The 21,978-nt window shown below is 45.9% G+C and overlaps 1 protein-coding gene across 1 annotated transcript; it reads right to left on the reverse strand.

The window, feature by feature from the left end:
* Window positions 1–16,434: 16,434 nt before the first annotated feature.
* LOC147610676 (subtilisin-like protease SBT4.3) lies at window positions 16,435–21,680 on the reverse strand. The gene is made up of 11 exons (XM_086785363.1): window positions 21,255–21,680; window positions 21,027–21,121; window positions 20,840–20,937; window positions 20,580–20,729; window positions 20,356–20,467; window positions 19,714–20,245; window positions 19,232–19,314; window positions 18,824–19,048; window positions 18,599–18,713; window positions 17,880–18,093; window positions 16,435–17,315 (listed from the first exon to the last, which is right to left on the reverse strand). The coding sequence occupies exons 1-11, from the start codon at window positions 21,381–21,383 to the stop codon at window positions 16,726–16,728; spliced, it is 2,343 nt and encodes a 780-aa protein (XP_086641489.1). The 5' UTR covers window positions 21,384–21,680; the 3' UTR covers window positions 16,435–16,725.
* Window positions 21,681–21,978: the final 298 nt, after the last annotated feature.

Below are 21,978 nucleotides of genomic sequence, written 5' to 3' on the forward strand. Positions count from 1 at the left end.
ACGGCTTCAAAGGGGAGTGATAAACTTCATCGGGGGGAGAAATATGCTAATTACTCCATTGACGACGGGTACTTACTCTATAAGGGTAAAATATGTGTACCAACTATTGGTGACTTTCGGGCCCAAATTCTTAAAGAAAGGCATGATAGTCCAAGTGCGGGTCCTCCTGGGATTCAGAAGACCTATGCACTAGTAAAAAGACAGTTTTATTGGCCTAGTTTGTTTAAGGACATCCAGACTTATGTGCTGAAATGCAGTAAGTGCCAGGTCAATAAACATGAACGTCTTAAGGTTGGAGGACTACTCCATCCGCTGGAGATTCCTCAAGGGAAATGGGAAAGCATTTCCATGGATTTCATTACCGGTTTACCCAAGACGAGTCGAGGGAATGACTCGGTGTGGGTGGTAGTGGACAGGTTAACTAAAATGGCAAAGTTTATCGCCACGAAGAAAACTGTAAAAACGCCAGAGTTGGTAAAACTCTTTTTTGAACATCTCTACAAGCTATATGGCCTGCGCGCAAATATAGTGTCGGATAGAGATAGAAATTTCAACAGTCATTTTTGGAGAGAAGTCTTCAAAAAGTTGGATACTACTTTGAGTATGAGTACGGGAGATCATCCGGAGTCTGATGGTCAAACTGAAAGAGTTAACCAAATTCTAGAGGATATGTTGCGTTCTTATGTTAGTAAGAAGCAATCTAATTGGGAAGAGTACTTGCCCTTATTGGAGTTTGCCTATAACAGCTCCAAACACTCAGCGACTGGATTTACACCATTCATGTTAATGTATGGATTCCAGCCGAGATCTCCGATGGCTGTAGGCCTAGAAAAGGAGAAGATTCAATCTGTCAAGGATTTCCTTGAAGATATGAATGATATGCTCAGAGCCGCACGTGAGAGCATTCCTAGCGCTCAGGATCGCGCTAAAACTTATGCGGATAAAGGACGAAGAAAGGTGACCTTTGCAGAAGGTGACTTTGTATTCCTCAAGGTTCCTGCGCAATCAGAAACCATGAAAACGGGAAAGTGTGATAAACTTTCTCCGAGATATTGTGGTCCTTTTAAAATCCTTAAGAAGATTGGGGACGTAGCATATAAACTTGAGTTACCGGAGAGTTCTCAAGTCCATCTTGTCTTCCATGTCAGCAGTAAACTGAAGAAATCAGTTCACGGGTTAGAGAATGCAGTTTCTCCAGAGATTTTGGTGGACTTGATAGAGCCACCAAAGATACCACATGAACCTGAAAAGATTCTAGAGTATCGTGTGACAGACAAACCCGACATAAAGTGTACCAGGAGGTACTTGTTAAATGGACAGATAGGGATGAGGTGGTGGCAACCTGGGAACGCCGTAGTGCAATTTCCAAAAGGTTTCCCCAGTTTGTTTTCGAGGACGAAAACTCTTCTTAAGGGGGGGTAATGTCACGTAGGCTGTAATGCCTGTGACCGACGGGGCAGACCGGGGATGGCCATGTCCGGGGTTTAGTAGGAGAGGACGCCCATGCGGAGTCATGGGCGGCCAGGCTAGTGTGGATGGCAGGCCACACACTATATAGCCTGGGGGATGAGGGGCAATCCTCATTCTTCCTCTATGGCTGGGTGGTGAGCCAGAGGCCGTCCCCTCTTGTGGTAACGCCCGTAGGCGTTACGGATATCACTTACGTTTTGATCCCTAATTTTTCCCATCACCTTAATCACAGACGCATGCATATGAGTTGTGGAAGACACCAAACATCTCATAGGTTCCAAACACTTACCTTTTTCCCCCGCTTCGTCGATGGACGGATTCATCTGCCCCCATCATCGGTCGTTTCATAAAATTAAATTTTGCTTTATTCGGGCACTCAAATGTTCGGTGACCTTGCTCACCGCATCGAAAACATAATCCCAATCGCCTTGCCTGTTCAATAAACTCTGGATCACTTTTCCAAGGTGCACTTTCTTGGGTCTTCTGATTTGCAATTCCTTTATTCTTTTGATTTTGATTTTGATTTTGATTCTGATTTCGGTTATTAAAGTTTGGCCTTCCCACATGGTTGTACCCAGGTGTGCCACTCCTTCCTTGAAACCTAGTCATATTAGGATAATCAAGTTTTTGTTGAGGCATACTTGAACCTTGTAACACTTGAGGACGATGACCTGTTGGAATGAACTTTGATTTTGCCATCTTCCTATGGTTGTATTCCTCCATCTTCTCAAAGTTCTCGGCCTTAGCCACAGCATCTAAGAAATCAGTTGACCCTATCCCTTTCATCATATAGAGGAGATCTTCCTTGAGTCCTTCCACAAATTTGTGAGTAAGGGCTTCACCGGTGACCTCTGGTGCATACTTATGCAAGCGCAAGTACTTCTCTTTATACTCATCCACAGAGAGATCGTGCTTTCCCTCTTGTACTTGCTTAAAATTATAGAACTCCATCTTCTTTTCCATATAATAATGTGGAGAACAATACCTCTTTTCAGCCGCAATTCTGAATTCAGCCCATGTGACAAGTTGATTTGGACGTCGTCGGATTTGCACATGTGACTTCCACCATAGCTTTGCAACTCCACGTAATTGTAGTGCTACGATCTTAGCCTTTCCCACTTCATCAAACTCTCGTAGGGCAAAGAAATCCTCAAGTTCTTCAAGCCATGCTTCCAAATCTTCCCCAGTCTTTTTCTCACCATCGAATTCAGAGAGTTTTGCTTTTTAAAAAACCTGCAAGAGAGCAGATTCGGCAACATCTTCCTCACGTCTTTGTCTCCTTCGGCTTGGTACCTCAGGAATTGTACCCGCACCAAGCTCGACATATATCTCCTCATCTTCTGGAGTTCCGCCAGTAGTACCACCACCAGCTCCATCATCCGCTATGCCCTTTCCTTTTGACAATCTATTTAATTCCATGGTCAGCCTTCGGATCAATGAATCTTGTTCTTCTAGTTTCTTCATAATTGCCTCATTCTCTGCCACATCGAAACCGTGCTCTGATACCACTTGTCATGCATCGTTCTTTCACAATCACGATCAAAATTGTAGCAAGATAATAATCACGATTTCAACAAGAAGGGAGATTCCAATATGAATCAAATCAATGAGTTTTGTACAAGAAGTTCGGAGAAGAATCACTTCATGAAGGAGCTCGATCCACCCGTCCACCCCCGAGCTTATCTCACTCTCACTCTCACTCACTCTCACTCGCATGAAGCTGATCAAAATCTCATGCTCAATTCCGATGATCAAATCTTGATCAAATCTCAATCACACTCTCACTCTCACTCTCTCAAAAATCTTGATCAAATCTTGATCAAATCTCAATCACACTCTCACTCTCACTCTCACTCTCTCAAAAATCTTCTTGATCTTATCTTCTCCTTCGCGCTGCCTCGATATGCATGCCTTCTTTTCACTTGCGCACAGCCTCGATAAACGTGCCTTATCTTCTCTTTCTCGCAACCTCGATATGCGTGCCTCCTTGTCTTCGCTCTGCCTCGATTTGCATGCGTTGAGTTGTGTTCTCCTTCTCACGATCTCCTCTTCTTTTATAGCCTTTCACGACTTCCAAAAAGCGGCCAAAAGCCCCCAAAATCAACCAAAAGTAGCTTTTCTCAAAAAGCGTGCGCTTTTGCCATGTGTGCTTTTCCCATCTTTGGTGTGCGCATGCATACGGAATCTCAACGTCTCTTTTTTTATTATTATTAAGTATAGAAAACAGCCTTGTTCGGAGCGTCACCGTGCCTGCCTCGTAGATCCGATGAACGAGTTTGATAGCTCATCTCGAAGATCGGACCCTCTTCTTTCCCTTTTCATTTGATCTTTCATGGCTTACTCTTCCATCTAGACCTCTGTCTAATACCTGCAACTCTTGACACGGAAATCTAGATGCACTTTTACCTCAAAATCACTATGTTAGCAACTTCTAACCTCCATACATGCATGAAAACGAGTGAACCACAAAATTTTCACTAGGATAAAGTTTTTCTACTCAACAAGATCTAAAACTCTCTCATACAGAGTTTCTTCGAATTATTTTTCTAACCTTCTGAAATTTAAGCCGCAAAATCATGCCGACACAATAATGGACAAAAACCAAAATTTTTCGACCAACACAAAACTTTCCCAAAACCTTCAAAACATCAACACCATCCATTTTGAACACTATATATATTCCAATATATGAAAGACATCAACACCATCCATTTTGAACACTATATATATTCCAAAATATTTCATATACAAAATTGGAGCGTCACAGAGCTTGAGGGGGAGTGTTGAGATATCAAGCTCAACCTCACATGATACCAATGTGAATGTCATTTATGTCATCAGTGTGCTTGGTTGTGGCTGTGACATTGCCACTGAATAACAACTGTATGACAATTACTCTTGTGTGTGGACTGTAGTTGTGGCATAGTTAGATTGCCACATATGTATGGTTTGTGTTCACACAATGGACCATGCACTCTAGGGTTATAGAGACTGATATGTATAGTCGTCATGTGGATTTTGCAAGAAAGAAGAAGAAAGCTTCAGCCTCGACCTCTTTTGTCTTTTCCCTTATGTTGTTGTAAAGATAGATGTAAGCAAGACTCCTCCCTTTCTCCCACTTTCTTTTTCAGTGTGGAAGAATCTCGATTGCATTGGCTTCAAAAAAACCAATCGAGCCTTTGATCTTAATTATAGTTTGGATTGGTCGATATGGTTCATGGTGATGTTAGAGTTGATAATTTAATTGGCAAAAATGTGGGAACAAGAATAGCATTACCTTCGAGTATCACTAAAGGTCCACGGCAAATGCACTAGCTCTATCAAGATGCTATGGCCATTGTTCATTCGAAGGCTAAGCCAGATCTATTTATTACCTTTACATGCAATCCAAACTAGAAAGAGGTAAAAATAATTTACTTTTTGGATAAACAATAAATGATTGACCAAATTTGTAGATTTTTTAATCACAAACACAAGCATACGATGAAATCCACACTCCCACACAGTGCTAATATTAGATGCTCCTCATAAACCACAAACAATCTTTCACTATGATAGAATAGTATGTCTACATTTGCGTGGTAAACAAGTGTTTCTAGTGTTACATCAAGTCATCTCTCAATGCAACATCCATGGACCATGTGGACCTTTTAATCCAAAGGCATACATATATATATATATATATATATATATATATATATATATAGCAACAATATCAATATATGGCATTATGTGAGGTGATCTCAATTATGATATTCAATTATTTGTTTATCATATCCAGCTATATCAGTTGTGACATCTCAGTTATGCTATCTGGTTATGCCATCCAATTCTGGTATCTTCATTATGATCTTGGATTCTATGGTAGCATCAAGTATTTTATTTAGAATTTTATCAAATTTTGTCTTTCTTTGGATATATCAGAATATATGTCATATGTCGCAAGCATTATGGTTTTTCATGCACTAGTATGGTAGTTAGTGCTTGGCGAGAAGCTTATTCTAAAGAGATAAACTAGTCACTTTTTGGTGAACACGTGCTTTTGAATCATGACTATATTTTATATGCCCATGAATTCGCTGGGATTTGAAGTGCCCCAGGCAAGAAGCATATAGCGCCCATCTTGTAATGCTAGAGTTTCCTTGGATCTATCCTAAGGTTGGCCCTTCTAGATAGAGTCTAGAAGGCGCAAGGGCAAGAGTATCCAATGGAGGAGAGTGAATTAGCAGATTTCACTCAACTTGCAAGTATTCACTCAATTCTTGTGGTTTGAGACATCTTTGATTATGGCTTTGGTCTGAAGCTTGGCTTGATGCTCAAGAGGGGGTGCTTCTCCCAATCCCTTATTAATCATAGAAGTCGCTCGATGTCATTGAATGTTTCACCTAAGGTACTTCTCTGATTGGTGTTTTAAACATTGCACTGCAATAACTGATTGTAACCTTGTATTTGCTAGGTGGTATGGGACACCTAGTGGATGCTAAGGACCAAGGTGGCAGTCACAATGATCGATGCTTAATTGAGAATATTGTCATCCAAGGGAAAATAAAAGTTAGTGCGCACCTATCTTATCAAGCTTTCGCCAAAGGTAAACACGTAAATGGTCGGTCAATGGAGGACTCACGAATCCTGCTGACTTATCCAACCAAATAGTGGTAATGTTTGGGTTTGGGGTGGCTGCAGAAATTGATTGTGTATGATAAGTGAAAGCAATATAATGCTTAATACTTATTTTCGTATGAAGTGTTTAATAGTATTGATCTATTAATTAGAGATGATTGAATTGGGGTACGTAATCTACTTCCAAAGAACATGCTAAGAGCATGGTAAATTTCAAGGACATATCATTTTTGCACTAAATATTCATGCTTATTAGATTCAAGGTTGGGTGGATTTGGTAAAACATGGACTTTTCTTATCATCTCTTTGAGATCATGGAAAACCAATAACGAGTACGTTGGACAGGCTCACGACCATGCAAGACATTATGTTGACAAGAGTTGTCAGGCAACCCACATAGAAGGGGACAAACTTTATTTAAGGGTTCTTGTCCATGGAGAATTCTTAAAGGCTGGCAAAATTCTTCAACTATCATTGACATACTACAGTGTCAAGTAGTCCACGGCACATTAAGCTGAGGATAACTACTTGGTAAGTGCTTATTGGATTTTTTTTTTCAAGGGTGAGAACTCTCTTAGGGGGGGGGGGGGGGGGCAATGTTACGACAATGGTAATTCTGGATGCTGGTGAGAGTAGACCGGCAATCGTTGGCAATATCCATCAACTGGGAGTCTAAGGGAGACACTAGGGTAGGTAAGCAGACCCGTACATGCTTAAGGTCATGTGATATGCAAGCATGGTGCTAGGGGAGCACATGTACATAGCTATATTGGGTGGTGGTGATGTGTATGGCTAACTGGCAAATATACTAGGGCAGAGAATGGTAGGGGGTAGTTTATATAGTGGCGTGGCTGGGTGGTTAGTAGTATGCTCTTAGTCTTCTCCTCTCCCTTATCCTTACAGAGTACCTTTTTTTAATGGATGTATAGTTCATTACAAGTTTTAGAGAAGGCGAAGCTCTCTCTTCCCTCTATAATTGGCAATCTATTATAGATTTTGACTATGTTGAGGAAAGTCACCACATACTGTAGCTCTTGCAATAGCTTGGAGGATGTAGTTTTGGCACCATGGCATGATATGCAAGATGGAGAGTAGAGCACTATGATGGATGCAAAGTACAGGCAATATTGTGCTCTAGTCGAAGTTGTGCATCCTCAACAGCAGGCAAAGCATCCTTGTTTGCAGGGCCCTCTTCCCCCAAGGAGGCAAAAAGTACATTGATCTTCTGGAAGATGACACTGAGATGGAGAAACCCCCCACACCTAGGAATACAAAGCAATCACAAGACTCTCACTCACATGAACAGAAACCAAATCAAAACTGCCCTTGCTCAACAACCAGACTAGACTCCAAAAGGGCAATCTTTCATGGAACTAGGTGAAATTCTCTTTGATTACAAGCGTGAGAGTAGAAGATGTAGAAGTCTCAAGCACACAAACGATATCATGTCCTTGAAATTTACCATGCTAAGTTAGCATGGTAAATTTCAAGAACATATCATATGGGCTCTGAATCTTCATGCTTATAAGATTCAAGATCGAGCCGATTTGGTAAAACATGGACTTTTCTAATCATCTCTTTGAGATGATGGAAAATTGACACAAGTATGTTGGACGGGCTCACAACCGTGCTAGACATTATGCTAACAAGAATTGTCAGGTGACCTTCGTAGAAGTGAACAAACTTTATTTAAGGGTTCTTGTCCATTGAGAATTCTTAAAGGCTAGCGTAGTTCTTTAACTATCGTTGACATTCTACGGTGTCAACTAGTCGAGGCACATTAGGCCGAGGACGATGACTTGGTAAGTGCTTCTTGAATTTCATTTTTGAGGATGGAATCTCTCTTTAAGGGGGGTAATGTTACGATAACGGTAATTCCAGATTGCAATGAGAGTAGACCGGCAATGGTTGGCAATATACATTAGCTAGGATCATGTGGGAGTCATAGTAGGGTAGGTAAGCAAACCTGTACACACTTGAGGTCATGTGATATGCAATCATGGTGCTAGGGGAGTACATGTACAGAGCTATATCGGGTTGTGGTGCTATGTATGGCTGACCGATATACTAGGGCAAAGAATGGCAAGGAGGAAACTTATATAGTGGCATGACTGGGTGGTTAGTAGTATGCTCTCAGGCTTCTCTTCTACCTTGTCCTTATAGAGTACCTTTTTTTAATAGATGTACAGTTCAATATAGGGTATAGAGAAGATGAAGCATAAACCATGAATTGCATATATTCATTACCATGGGGCGGTAGACAAAACAAACAATAGTACTATTATTTTTCCCTTGTTGTGTCAAAGTACATACACCTACCGTACTTAGATCATTTCCAAAAATGTTATTTGTATGTCTTTTCTTAAATTCAGCCATGTTGTTTTGCAAATCATGTGAATCCCTTAGTAGATCAAGAACTGAAATATTTTCCCTATGCGTATCCTCAAAAGTGGGTGGAAACCTCCTCTAATATTGTTAGAAAACAATGGCTTGAATGGAGCTACATAGTTGAGTGAGATCCTACTATAGTAATTGCCTCCTGGCTTGTTTATGCATGGGATTTTGATCCTTCCCCGATCACTTCTATAATTAAGACCCATTTTGAAAAGCTACATGGACATCTAACACTTGACTATTCCATGATGGTGCATGGATGCGAATTTCATGCACATGTGTACCGTGCATGTGTACAAAAGGAAATCTTGTATGCCCATCCACCCAAATGGTCATTGACCGACATCCAACTTGAGGAGGAAAGGATCATTACTCTAAATAAGCCTCATGCAAAGTTGCATGCCCATCTGACACTTGACCATTCCATGATGGTTCACAAATATGAATTTCATGCATCTATGTACCACACGTTCATAAATGGGGATTCTTGCATGCCCCTCCACCCAAAGATTACCTGATGGTCATGAAACTTTGTGAGGATATGATTGTTACTCTAATGAAGACCCTTGCAAATTAGCATGGCCATCTTACATGACCATTCCATGTTGGTGCACAGATGCGAATTTCATGCACATGGCCACACATGGGGAATATTGTATGCCCATCGACTCAAAGTGTGTTTGATCCACATAAAGCTTCATGAGGACGACCTAAAAAATAAGACATTCGAATGGCTCGCTCAAGCTCCCGCCGTCACCCCCTGCTCGCGCTGCTCGCCCCTCGCCATCCCTTCCTCGCGCCCTGTCCCCCCCCGCCTGCCAGTGCTTTTGCGCCTCCCCCTCTTCTCGCCATCGCAGCCCCCCTTCTCCTCGCTTTCTCTCCCTCTCTCGTGCTGAAGCGCCCCCTTCCCCCCCCCTTCAGTTCGCCTTCGCGCCCCCCTTCAGTTCGCCTTCGCGCCCCCTTCAGCAGTTCGCCTTCGCCCCCCCCTTCAGTTCGCCTTCACGCCCCCTCCCCTCGTCAGCGCCCCCTCCCCTCGTCAGTGCCCCGTCCCCCCCCTCCGCCAGCCCTCTCTCCCCCCCACCGCCTCTCCTTTCGCGCTGCTCCCGCCCCCCTGTTTCTTCGTCGCCTTACCCCCCCCCCCGTTCTTGTTTTTTTTTTTTAAAATTCTTTCTTTCTTTCTTTCTTTTCTTTTTTATCTTTCTTTCTTTTTTTTTCTTTTTCTTTTAAATTTAAATCCTCCCGCCTTCCCTCTCCGCCCTTCGCGTGCAGCTCGGTTCTTGCAGGTATCGCATTCGCTCCGCCTTCGCCACAGCTTCAAACTCTGATGGAGGCTCCTCCCGCCCCACCTCAAAGGGACTCTTCTGTAGCCCCCTCGACCGCCCCTGAGGATACCCCCATCAGGCTTTCTCTTTCGCCAGAAGAGGAAGCGAGCCTCGCCGCAGAGGTGGAACGCATCCAGGCACATTTCACCATCTGTCGTATAGTCGGCACTCGCCCCAGCAGAGGGGAGATCCGGGATCTTCTTCAGGCCCGCCTTCTTGCAGATGTGGACAAGATCCTGGATGTACAGCTATTGGGCCGTGGACATTACCAGATCGAGTTCGAGGCCTCCCAGAGTGTTGCCAAGGTCCTTGCCATGAGTCCCCTTGACATCAGGGGTTCTCGGGCTTTCTTCAGACCTTGGCAGCATGGATTTGACCCAGCAGCGGCGGAGCAGGGAGAGCGCCTTTTTCATGTTACAGTTTGCTTCCCTGGACTCTGCCAGGAGTATCTTCCGCTCCTCCCCAGGCTGGGAGCATTGGTGGGCTCCGTACTAGAGACTGGCCCCTCAGCTGCTTCAGTGGTGGCAAGAGCAGCTGGCCTACCTTCGGTCAGAGTGTTGGTGTCTGACATCTCCTCCCTTCCTAAGGTCATTCAGCTACCTAGGATAGGGGGGGATGGATAGATCAGAGAGTGGAGTTCTCGGGGCTCCCGAATCAGTGCTTCATTTGCAGACAGGTCGGCCATCTGGCCAAGGCCTGCCCTCGCAGGAGACCCCGACCCTCACCACAGTAGACTACTGATGGCCTGCCCACAGATTCGGCTCGGCAGGCTGCCTCCGGGACACCTGCTCAGGCCACAGAGGCCTCGGAGTGGCAGCCTGGATAGGGGCGCCGCCGAGGGAGACAGCCACAACAGCACGTCCAGAGACCGCAACAGCAGCCACAGTCTTAGCCTCACTGGGTTCCCGTGAGGAACAGCTTTTCTCCCCTCCAGGAGGAGACCCCCGTGGCGACGACTGAGGACCAGGAGATGCCAGCACCCCCTCCTTCACCCCCCCCACCCCCGTCCCCTCCCACCGCCTCGCTTCCACCATCACCTCCTCCCGCCTCCGATTTCGGCAGCGGCTCCCTCTCCACCCCCCTCGCCTCCCCCTCCACCCGTCTCACCTTCCCGGAAGGCCCTAGCAGTTCCCTGGCGTTCACCTGCAGTCCGGAGAGCGCTGAGCACTGACCTCGCTCGAGCATCACAGAGGAGACCAATGCCGATTAGGGCTTCACGGATTTCATCTATCCGCAGTCGGCTGAGTCGCCTTGGCATTAGACAGCGCTTGGAGGCTTTTGATTATACCTTCACACGGCTTTTTGGAGCAGAGGGCCCCCATGAGCCAGCACCCATCCGAGTTCATGTAGTGATACCTCCGGCCCGCGGAGAGGAGGCACTAGACTCAGCGGTGGCCTTCTCGTTCCCTCTATGTGGCCCTTGTGACTGGGAGTGGACTCTAGAGCTCGCTCTCAGCACTTTGAAGACTCAGGCAGTTGAGTTTTCTCATCACATGAGCGATCTGGAGGTGACAGATGTGATAGGCCGACTTTGGGAGTTGGCTCATTTTTTCTTCGATCCCGGGAGTGTGGATACCTCAGGGATTCGGCATTTGGTCGTTCGCATAGTGGCAGACTTAGCACGCGACCCTGGATATGTGTGTATACAGGAGGTTGCTTTGTCAGAGCGGGAGGCAGTCACCATGGGCCACAGCCCCACTGGCGCCTGACCCAGGATTCTTGCAGCACACCGGGTGGGCAGATTCGCAGCCACTCGGATGGGGACTACTCTCCATCCAAGCCGCTTGCAAAGGCCCGCCGTACGGCTGAGACAGCATCCACCTCAGAGCAGGGCATCCATGAGGATCATCTCATGGAATGTACAGGGCCTTGGCGGAGCACATTTTATACGCTATCATGGTTGCTTGAGGCAGGAGCTTCAGAGATGCCTGGTTGGTGGCAGCATTGATATTTTGATGATGCAGGAGCACCACTTGCGTGAGAGCAGGATCCGGAGATATGGTTCGGTGATGCCTAGTAGATGGGACACTTTTTGGTCTGCAGGGTTTGGTCCTTTGGGTGGACAGGGAGGAGTATGAATGGTCATTGCAGATGTATGGCGGCAGGCCATTGTGGATCGAGGGATCATTGTTCCTGGTAGAGCACAGTATGTCATTCTGAGGATGCATGATGAGTTATTGGGCGTGCTCAACATCTATGCGCCCAATCATGCTAGTGCCAGAGAAGAGTTCTGGACCCAGGTTACGGATGCATTGCCAGAGGCCGCACATTGGTGTGTCGGGGGAGACTTCAACATGCTTGAGGACCTGGCAGATAGGGTGGGAGGCAGTCATGTTACAGTGCACGGCACGGAGCTTGCAGCTTGGGGCCGGTTGTGCATGTCACTGAGGATCACTGATGCATGGCAGCATGGGGCTTTGTCCCGGTCTTAGGACAGTCTTAGTTTCTCCCGGTCGGATCGCCGGCAGGGAGGGACTAATCTATCACGGATTGATCGCTTTTATGTGGATGACTGGTTAGGGGAGCGAGGGGGCTCCGTCTCGGCATTCTCACTGGCACCTCATTTTCAGATCATGCGCCAGTTATCTTGACATTGGAGGAGAAGACACGGGAGCCCAGTTGAGGATCCCAGAGAGGGTACTTACAGATCCCAGTCTCGCTGAGGACATTGAGAGGATCTGGCATGATAGTCAGTGCTCTGACCCAGGATGCAGCGGGCCAGTGTGCCCAGGGACTCATCGATCTTAGCTCTTTTCTGCACGCTGCAGCTTTGACACGGTTGGGAGAGGTTCGCGAGCGGGAGCATCGGCTGAGATGTAGCCTTGCTTTGCTACATCGCCTTCAGGAGCAGCAGCCTGCATGTGAGTGGGTGGCGTCCCAGCTGAGCCAGGCACGCCAGGAGGCTCGAGAGGTAGAGGAGCAGAGACAGGAGTTTTACTATCGTCGTCAGGCCTCTCACTGGATGCAGCTTGGTGATAGAGTGACTGGAGAGTTTTTTGAGATCATTGGGCCCCGTCATGCGCGAGCAGGAGTCCGCCAGCTTGGTAGACCGGATGGATCGGTAGCTACTGAGCTCGGGGAGATCAGAGCCATTGCCACTGCATTCTATAGAGACCTGCTTTCAGCGGAGCCTGCCACACTAAGGATCGAGATGTTTGCAGACAGACTGTGTGGGCCCATGTGCAGAGGAGGGTCACAGACCGTATGCGTACAGTTCTAGGTGCGCCTCTGTCAGAGATTAAGCTTGCCGAGGCCTTGAGGGTCATGCCATGACATAGTTGCCGAGGGGAGGACGGACTGACGCCGGCCTTTTTTATGCGCTATTGGGACCTTTTGGGGCCAGGCCTCCGCAGGGGCTTTCAGCATGTTTTGGACATTGGGGTGATGCCGCAGAGCTTTTCAGAGGGCTTGATCTATCTTATCCCCAAGGGGGAGGGAGTATCAGATGATATTAGGCATTGGTGGAGGCCTATTACGATCCTCAATACTGTCTACAAGGTCTTAGCAAAGGCCTTGAGTTTGAGGATCCAGTCGTTCCTGGGGGAGTTGATTCATGCTACTCAGACAGGATTTGTCAAGGAGCGCAGTATCCTTGACAACATCTTTACTTTCTGGGAGGCGACGGCCCGAGCTAGATTTCTTGGCGAGGACTTGGTCGTGATGCTTCTCGATTTTGAGAAGGCATACGATAGAGTTGATTGGGGTTTCTTAGAGGGCACTATGCTTCGCCTGGGCTTTGAGCCAGGATGGATCAGAGGGGTGGCGGCTCTATATTCCACAGCTCGCAGCCAGGTGTTGATTGCAGGAGGACGGGGGCCGAGTTTTGAGCTGACCAGATCAGTCCGTAGGGGTGTCCCCTCGCCCCTTTTCTTTTTCTCTTCTTTGCAGAGGCTATGAGCATGTATTTGACGGAGAGGAGGTCGGTTTGAGAGGACTTCAGCTCCCAGTCCGGGGAGAGGACCTGCTTGATGCTGAGTTTGCAGACGACACGGGGTTATTTTTTCATGGCCAAGAGGCCAATCTTCTTCGGCCTGAGCAGTAGATTGCCCCGCTTCTTCTGAGCATTTGGAAGAAGCTTTTGTATTGGAGTACAGCTCGACTATCCTTGGTTGGGAGGGTGGTGGTGGCAAATCAGGTGCTGTTAGCGACCATGTGGTACATTACGTCTTGCTGGATCTTCTCGAGCTCTTGCATCAGCTAGGTACAGAGGCTGATCAGGAACTTTCTGTGGTTGGGTGGGACGGTCAGCCAGCTCGGGCAAAGGTTGCATGGGCAGTTATTACACTTCCGCTGGCTCAGGGAGGTTTGGGCATTATAGATCCAGTCGATCAGAGTAGAGCTTTATTGGAGAAGCTTATCGTTCGGGGGTTGCTTCCAGGCGCTGAGCCTTGGAAAGAGCTCCTCTTGCAGCGGCTTCAGGCTCAGGCGCCCCCAGCAGGGGGCACTTGGGCACCAGAGATTCGCTGGATCTTTATAGAGATGAGGAGGACAGGCCTCAGTAGAGGATGGGAGGACAGATTTGCTTTGAGTATCCTGAGAGCTTGGGAGCTGCAAAGACCGAGGCTCTCTCAGCGACCTCCTTCTTGTGTTCAGGAGCGGGCCAGACAGCCGCTCATCTGGAGCCCAGCGGTTCGCACAGAGCAGGGTCATATGCTGGGTTCTCGGCCTCGGCTAGCCTGGGGGCCTTTAGCGGCAGGCCCAGCTCGTAGTTTTGGAGACTGGCAGGCCTTCTACAGTCTACCACAGGAGATCCAGGTGGAGAGGTTGAGTCACTTCAGAGGGGGGTTGATTATGAGGGATGATATTCAGGAGGCACTCACAGAGGAGTGGTTCACGCCTCTCGAGCCAGTGGCCCCACGGTGGATGGGAGCCTTTACACAATTGGAGATCCTGATTGCTGTCAGAGCTTGCACTGAGGATGGCAGTTGCCTCTACTATGAGATTCAGGATGAGGGCAGACTCCAGAGAGTGGAGGTGGAGTCGCCTTTGGTTGCAGAGTGCACCTTTCAGAGGATTCGGGTAGTGGCCGCCGCTTCTCGGAAGTGGCATATTGACCCCGACCCTGCTGATGTGCTCCCGGATTGGCGCATATGGGCATATGCAGCGTGCCCCTTGGCCCGGCTAGAGTGGGACCCCGGGGAGTACGAGTGGCATGATCCTTATGCATCCCTTGAGGCCACAGAGATCACCTTTTTCCAGTATACTGTTTGGCTGGGGCGACATATTTTGACGGCGAGGAGGACGGTCTCTCCAGCGGCGGCAGCGGGGCATTAGCGACTACAGGGACTCTCACAGGAGTTCCTGGAGGATTTTTGGGTTCGGCTCTGGGCTAGTCGACAGGCCCGCAAGATCTCGACTTTTCAGTGGTCGCCCACAGGGGCTCAGCAGTTGGTACTTGGCTTGTTTACAGCGGTCTTCCGGCGGCCTGCGTCCGATGCGGCCACCCTATGGAGACACAGAGACATTGCCTTTGGGATTGCCCTCAGGCGCAGCAGATTTGGCTGCGGATGCTGCGTATTCTGGCCCCCCCCTCTCTCCAGAGGGTATGTTTACGTGGGGTGCCGCTGCTAGGTCGACTTCGTCAGGGCCTGCTATGGGCTATGAGATGGAGCAGGGCAGTCAGGCCATCAAATTTATTAGGGGCCAGCCTCGCCTGGTTCCGGCACTGGATTTCTCGTCCGCCAGCTGGACACAGGAGAGGGATTTACGATGGGAGCTCCCCAGTAGCCTCACCATCTGGTTCACCTGGAGGGCCCGGTGCTTTACGGCCTTTGAGGGGAGATTGGAGCCACCAGCAGAGACTGTACGGGGGATTTGGCAGGAGTTGATCCACACCCTACGAGGACAGTACGACCGCATCCGGGGAGACTCGGATGAGGCGATCTTACGGCGCCAGGCCTTTCACACCACTTGGCGCTGTGGCCATTTCTACACCTTACACACGGGATCCCCCCGTTGGCACTACAGGCCACCTGTTTGGCTCTTCCCCCCCCCCCTATTGTATGATTTAGCCTCTCAGTTCTTTATACGGATGCTTGTATTTTGCAGTACCTAGGGAGAGTCTCCCGGGCTGCCATGCTGTATTCACTGCTCTGTCTCTCTTATGAGCAGGCGAGATCTTTTGTAGCCCTACGGGCGTTTTTTATATAACTAATGAAAGGATCTTTTCTCGAAAAAAAAAAAAGCTTCATGAGGACATGATAAATACTGTAATTTAATACCTTCACAAAGCTGCATGGCCAACTGACACTTAACCATTCCATGATGGTGCACACATGAGAATTTCATGTGCATGTGCTTGATGGTCATGAAACTTTGCAAGGACATGATAATTACTCTAATTAAGACCCATGCAAATCATGCACAAAAACTTGTGCTTCCCACAATTTAACTTGTGTTTAGGGTCATCTGTTCCAACCTCACTTTCTTGAATAATCTATACATAGTCCATTCGGCAACATCTTCAAGGTAGCACAATATCATGTGGAATTATTATGCAAATCATGTGAATCCCATAGTAGATCAAGAACTAAAGGATTTTCCCTATGCAAGTATACATAATGTGTAATTATCTACTTTCAAAGAAAACTTACATATTTGTCATTCTATTGATCATAACTAGGATATTGCCACTGTCGTGCATTTTAAAATCTCCTTTCATGTAAAACTCTGCAAAAGCTTCTATAAATTGAAATCCTTTATTGTTGTGATCTCACATGTCATGAAGTGAAGTGAGAATGAAGCCCCTCTTTATGTGCTTATAATTCATGACATGGATATTGTCGAACATTATATTCCAAACGATTTTTGCTATGATTGTGGAGAAGGTAGACACCTCTAATATTAAAATGTCGCTCATTATATTCTTAGTATAGAAACAAACTCAACTCAAAGCCTCTAGATTCATGTGCCATGTAGCTTATAAAGGAGAGGCATTTGGTGGGACTACCCAAGCGACAATAGGTGTTCGCACATGATGAACTCCATCACTCCATGCAAAAGAGCTTGACAAGAATTGCAAGGGGTGTGATGTGTTGACTAGTGATGCATTGAGCCCCATGGCTTGCACATGCAACATGAACACTTGTGTTTCCAATGCAGCACCTGAGAATGACAATGTGTTAGGCTCCACAAGCACCTTCAAACCAGGCACCACCTTGAGATCCACTACTCTATAATCCACCTTCACCCCCTCCTTGCCCACATTTGTTACCTTCCTAGTGAAGTTCCACCACACTTTCTCATAGCCTGCATGCACTGGAATTGATATTGCTGGATAATTCAAATCTCTTGTTGTGTTTGATTGGCTTCTGCATGTATCCTCTTTTCCTGTTATCACCCTCATTACAGTCTCATTGTAGCCTTGGTAGCACAAATAGTCCGCGTATTCTTCCGTTGATATGTTGTACACTAGGCCTGGATCTGTTGCTGCTAGTGGATCGATGTGCCCTGACCCATAACCCAGCTCTGCATGCATGTTCTCAGGATAGCTTGTGTCAAGAGGTTTGGCTGCATGCATAAGGCACAATTTAGTCATGAGGCTAATTTATGTTTAAATTATCATTCAATTGTGGAAAATAAAATAATGAGCATCTAACGAAGGCTGGATATCTATCATGTAAGTATGGTTTAGAATGTGAGCATGAAGCAAAGTTCGTAACTAAGAGAGAATCTCATGTAGGTTGCTGAAACCAAGCTTCATTTCTAGTGAATGTTGAAGTGTATGAATCATGCATCGATTCAAAGAGGTGTAGCAATGTATTTTCAGTCAATAGACTAATCCTCATAAATTATGTATGTCTCAAAATATCACAACCTTGCTATTCTGTTCGATCGGTTCAACAATCATTATAAAACCGTGTTTATTATGTAGTTCCTGCACAATGGATTTCTTTGTTCCTGCATTATCTGCTTTAATGTGCACATATTCCTGATTTATAATGGTGATGGTGTGTGACAGATTTCTGATGGACTGGCTATAGCTTGTGGGTATAACTAGAATTGCTGAACTTTGAGTTAAGATTAGTAAAAGGAAAACTTTCAGTTATGAAATTGAGAGTGGTACTAGTCGACCTGTGGTCATAAGAGCGGACTTGATGGCTGCAGGGCTCCAATGAGGGTGGAGAGACTTGATGAAAGCTGCAGCTCCAGCAACATGAGGGCTAGACATGGAGGTTCCAGAGATGATATTGAACAGAGCATGGCGATCATCTTGGGGCTCAGTAGTTAGGGACCTGAAGGGTGACCAAGAAGCCAAAATATTGAGCCCAGGAGCTGTAACATCTGGCTGCAAAAAGGCAACATCATTTCCATACAGATTTCAGTGCTCCCGTAAACACAAACGCATCATCCCTTATACTTCTACATATATTGGAACAATCACTCCACTCTACCAAAAACAACATTCATTTCTTGATGATATGTTGAGAAAGCATCCTCTCTTTTACTCCTAGAAATACTTGGACAATCTGCACTCCATACTACCAAAAACACCATTCATGTCTTGATGATCTTGAGGAAGCATCATCTCTTTTACTCCTAGAAATATTTCAACAATCTGCAGTCCGATGTTGCTACCAAAAACATTGTTTATGTCTCGATGACCTTGACAAATGAAGACATTCGGATTTTTCAGGAATGACTTCAAATAAAGACAATGATCAAGGCAGGAAACCGTAAACGTATGATGATTAACAATCAACTCATCAGTTCCAATGACTGGTTATCAAAACATGTGATGTGCGCTTGATGAATCCAGCCATGGAGGATAATTACTAAGTAATGTACTCTACCTTGAAAACCTGGTAGATCATGGCGTTGGGACCTCTCGAAGAGAAATCTGCAAGAAGAGGAGCAGGCTGGTGCAAGGAGGAAAAAGTAGGAAGAATTTGAGCAGTTGCATGAGAGCTGTTACATATCCATCCACATTAATCCATATTTTGTTATTGCAGCATACCATCTTTTTTTTCTTGTTCTTCAAATCATACCAAATTTGGTGGTGAGCATAATATACTTGCCTGCTGGAATTTATATAATTCTTGATTGTGTCTCCGTCTGCATCCCCTATCAAGCTAGTAGGAATGCCAAACTCATACGCTGTCCATTTGTCGAAATTGTCTATAATTACCATCCCCACTCCTCCTACAGATAATACCGTTGTGTCCTCATCGTCGTCCCCATTATCACACAGCACTATCTTGCCCTTCACTTTTTGCTCATCCAGAGAGCCGTTGCCACACTGTCTGCCCCCATATATTCCATGAAAATTGTTACCCATCAAGCATATATTTCCTCATCTACAATTGCTACATTGATTACCTTCTAATATTGTGTTCTAATATTCTATTATATACTCCCGAGTCCCTCCTTGCGTCTATCAACTTAATTCTTTTCATAATCAAATATGTCGCCACAACTGACCTCACCTTCCCAATCCATTCAATGCCGCATCGCCAGCGTATATCAGTGGATACTGCCCTTTTGGCACTTGGGTATTTACGGCTGTTCCCTGCATCACTTCCACGATATATTGGATTAGTAAATGGCATCTGCATATTTTCGCTACAAATTTTCTTCAATGTTGATAAATGACTAAAGGCATGGTCGAATGATCATAGGAATCAAAGGAAAATAAGCTTCAAGATTTGAAAACCTGCAAGCTCCATAGATTAGTAAATGGAATCTGTGTACCTTCTTCAACGTGCTCTACTTTGAGAAATGACCAAAGGCATGCAGGAATGATAGGAATCAGGGCACGTGAATGGAAAATTTCAGAATTCAATTAGCTTCAAGATTTGAGGACCGGCAAAGTTGAAAGCTTTTATTGGATCAGATTTGCAGGCTATGCAAACTTCCAATGAAAGGTTTTGGTGAAGACTAGTGTGCAGCAAGGGATCAAGCAGCCCACCCGAATAGTGATGTTGTTCCCGAGCACAACTGTCGAAATAATGCGTCGATCGATGCTGCTGGCAGCTACGGTAATCACCCAAGGAGCAACGTTGATGATAGACAGTATTCCTGGTCCATCGTTTCCGCCCGCGCAAGAAACAAAGATCCCTTTGCTCATAGCATGAAATGATCCGATAGCTATAGCATCTGTGAACAAATATTGCCCGTAAAGACCCATCGAGATAGACAGAACATCAACACCGTCATGGATGGCATCATCGAAAGCAGCTAATACGTCCACTTCTGTCGTAATTTCGTTCCATAACACCTTGTATGCAGCAATTCTTGCCCCAGGCACCCCCCCTCTTGCATCTCCTGTCGCTACACCTGACATATTTGCCCCTCTGATAACACTACCTGCTGCTGTTGAGGAAGTATGAGTGCCATGGCCGTCAAAGTCTCTCGCAGATTTGAAATCAATACAGTCCGGACACGATCCGTTGATCTCAGCTATGCTCCCCTTGTTGTATAATCTCGCTCCAATAAGTTTTCTGCGTAAGTCCATCATCATGAAAAGATGCTAACATCAGATATTCGTTGCCTTTTCTCTGATCAGTGCATTCTGCCTCAGCCATTGGCGAGCAAGCAAGCAATCTGTTACCTGTTACAGTTGGAGGCATTGAATCTTTCCCCGGATTCGCAAAATCCATGCCATTTTGCCGGTATCGGACCCAACAAAGCGTCGTTGTAGCTCTCGGATTCGGGCCATACGCCTGTCGATAATATAGAAGAACGCCTTATTTCTAAATACATAATGCGGTATATAAATGCATGTCTTGAGCAAAAACGTCTTGGAATGTTGTGATCTCAGTACGAGCCAGCTACCTGTGTCGAGAAATCCAATGATCACATCTCCTTCCAACTCCAGATTGTTTTGCGTCTGAATTGACGATTTGAGCCCCATGTAATCCCAGGACCTAGTCGTGAGAAGCTTCAAATTTCTACTTCTGAACACAGATGCGATGCCCTCCAAATCTGAATCACGAAACGACATCAGATCAAAATATGATTTGCCAACTTGTTTGGAATCGTGAGCACGCGTAAATATAGGAAGATAACAAACATTAATCAGCGTGAAAACCCACCAGAAATCATGGAAGCCTCCTCTGAGGTTAGCATGGCTGCAAAACCGTTAAAACTTTTACTATAGCTGAGCACGTGTGATCGTAGGGCGACATCCTTGCTGCAAGGTAAGGATCGCAAAGGCTTCATGAGACCAAGCTAGAGAGCAAAATTGCAGAAAATGTAAAGATTTCTATGAAGAACAGTAACCTGGGAAGAACGGATGAGAGTATATCATGATGTGTAGCCTCCGTAATCTTCTGATCAGAGGGCTGCATAGTATCTCCCATATAAACAACATATAGCTGCAGCAAAAGAACTGGAAATTAGGCAACTACATCGACTGTTTCTAGGGCCGCCGGGAAACATGGATTGCAAACTAACGTTACAAAATTGATGAAAGAAGAATCGAAGGAAGAAGTGGGTTATAATGTATACGCTTCGAAGATCAGCTGCAATATTGGAGCCTTGAACTACATATGCCTCTTGCAGCAAGATGACGATGAAAGTGGAAGCTACGAGCAGAAAGCTTTGTGCTACAATATTGAGATGCTGCATATTGATCATGACCAGGGATAGATGATAGATGCTTGCAAGAGCTTGCTGGATCGGAAGTTTACACAGACAAATTAACACGATTGCAGGTCTGCTGCAGCTTAAATTGATATTTGGATTGATCAGATTAGGTCGATATGATCAATGCTCTGCAAGGATTTCCATATCCATTGTTAATAATTCGTCCCAACACGAGAGTTATGGCAGAATCAAATTGGAAAGTGCAGGTGGGAGTATAGTTATAATCGTCTTCCCATGATGTATACGCCATAGCCAATATAGCCAAAAGCTGTAGCCTGATCAATTCACCTACTTGTCATTGCATTTGTCAAGACATTTTGGACATTAGTTATAGTGAGCCGGCGGATTATAATGATAGAAGAAATATTCGTCCCAACACGAGAGTTATGGCAGATCAGGAAGCTGGTGGAAATATAGTTATAATCGTCTTCCCATGGATGTATCCGCCATAGCCGTAGACTAATCAATTCACCCACTTGTTATTACATTTGCGGTCAAGACATTTTGGACATTAGTTATAGGGGCTCGCCCATTATAATGATATAACTTGTTATTACATTTGCAGTCAAGACATTTTGGACATTAG

The sequence above is a fragment of the Cibotium barometz genome, chromosome 48 (assembly GCF_041138505.1).
Source record: "Cibotium barometz isolate CiBa-2024 chromosome 48, ASM4113850v1, whole genome shotgun sequence".
Lineage (NCBI taxonomy): Eukaryota > Viridiplantae > Streptophyta > Polypodiopsida > Cyatheales > Cibotiaceae > Cibotium > Cibotium barometz.

Bases quoted from the DNA above. Each gene is read 5' to 3' on its own strand.
- LOC147610676 (XM_086785363.1), bottom strand. From the start codon at position 21,383: ATGATCAATATGCAGCATCTCAATATTGTAGCACAAAGCTTTCTGCTC. The intron at 18,094-18,598 runs GTAGAGTACATT...GCCTTTTTGCAG, and splicing joins TGATCTACCAGGTTTTCAAG to CCAGATGTTACAGCTCCTGG. The intron at 17,316-17,879 runs GTCGACTAGTAC...TTATGCATGCAG, and splicing joins GTCCGCTCTTATGACCACAG to CCAAACCTCTTGACACAAGC.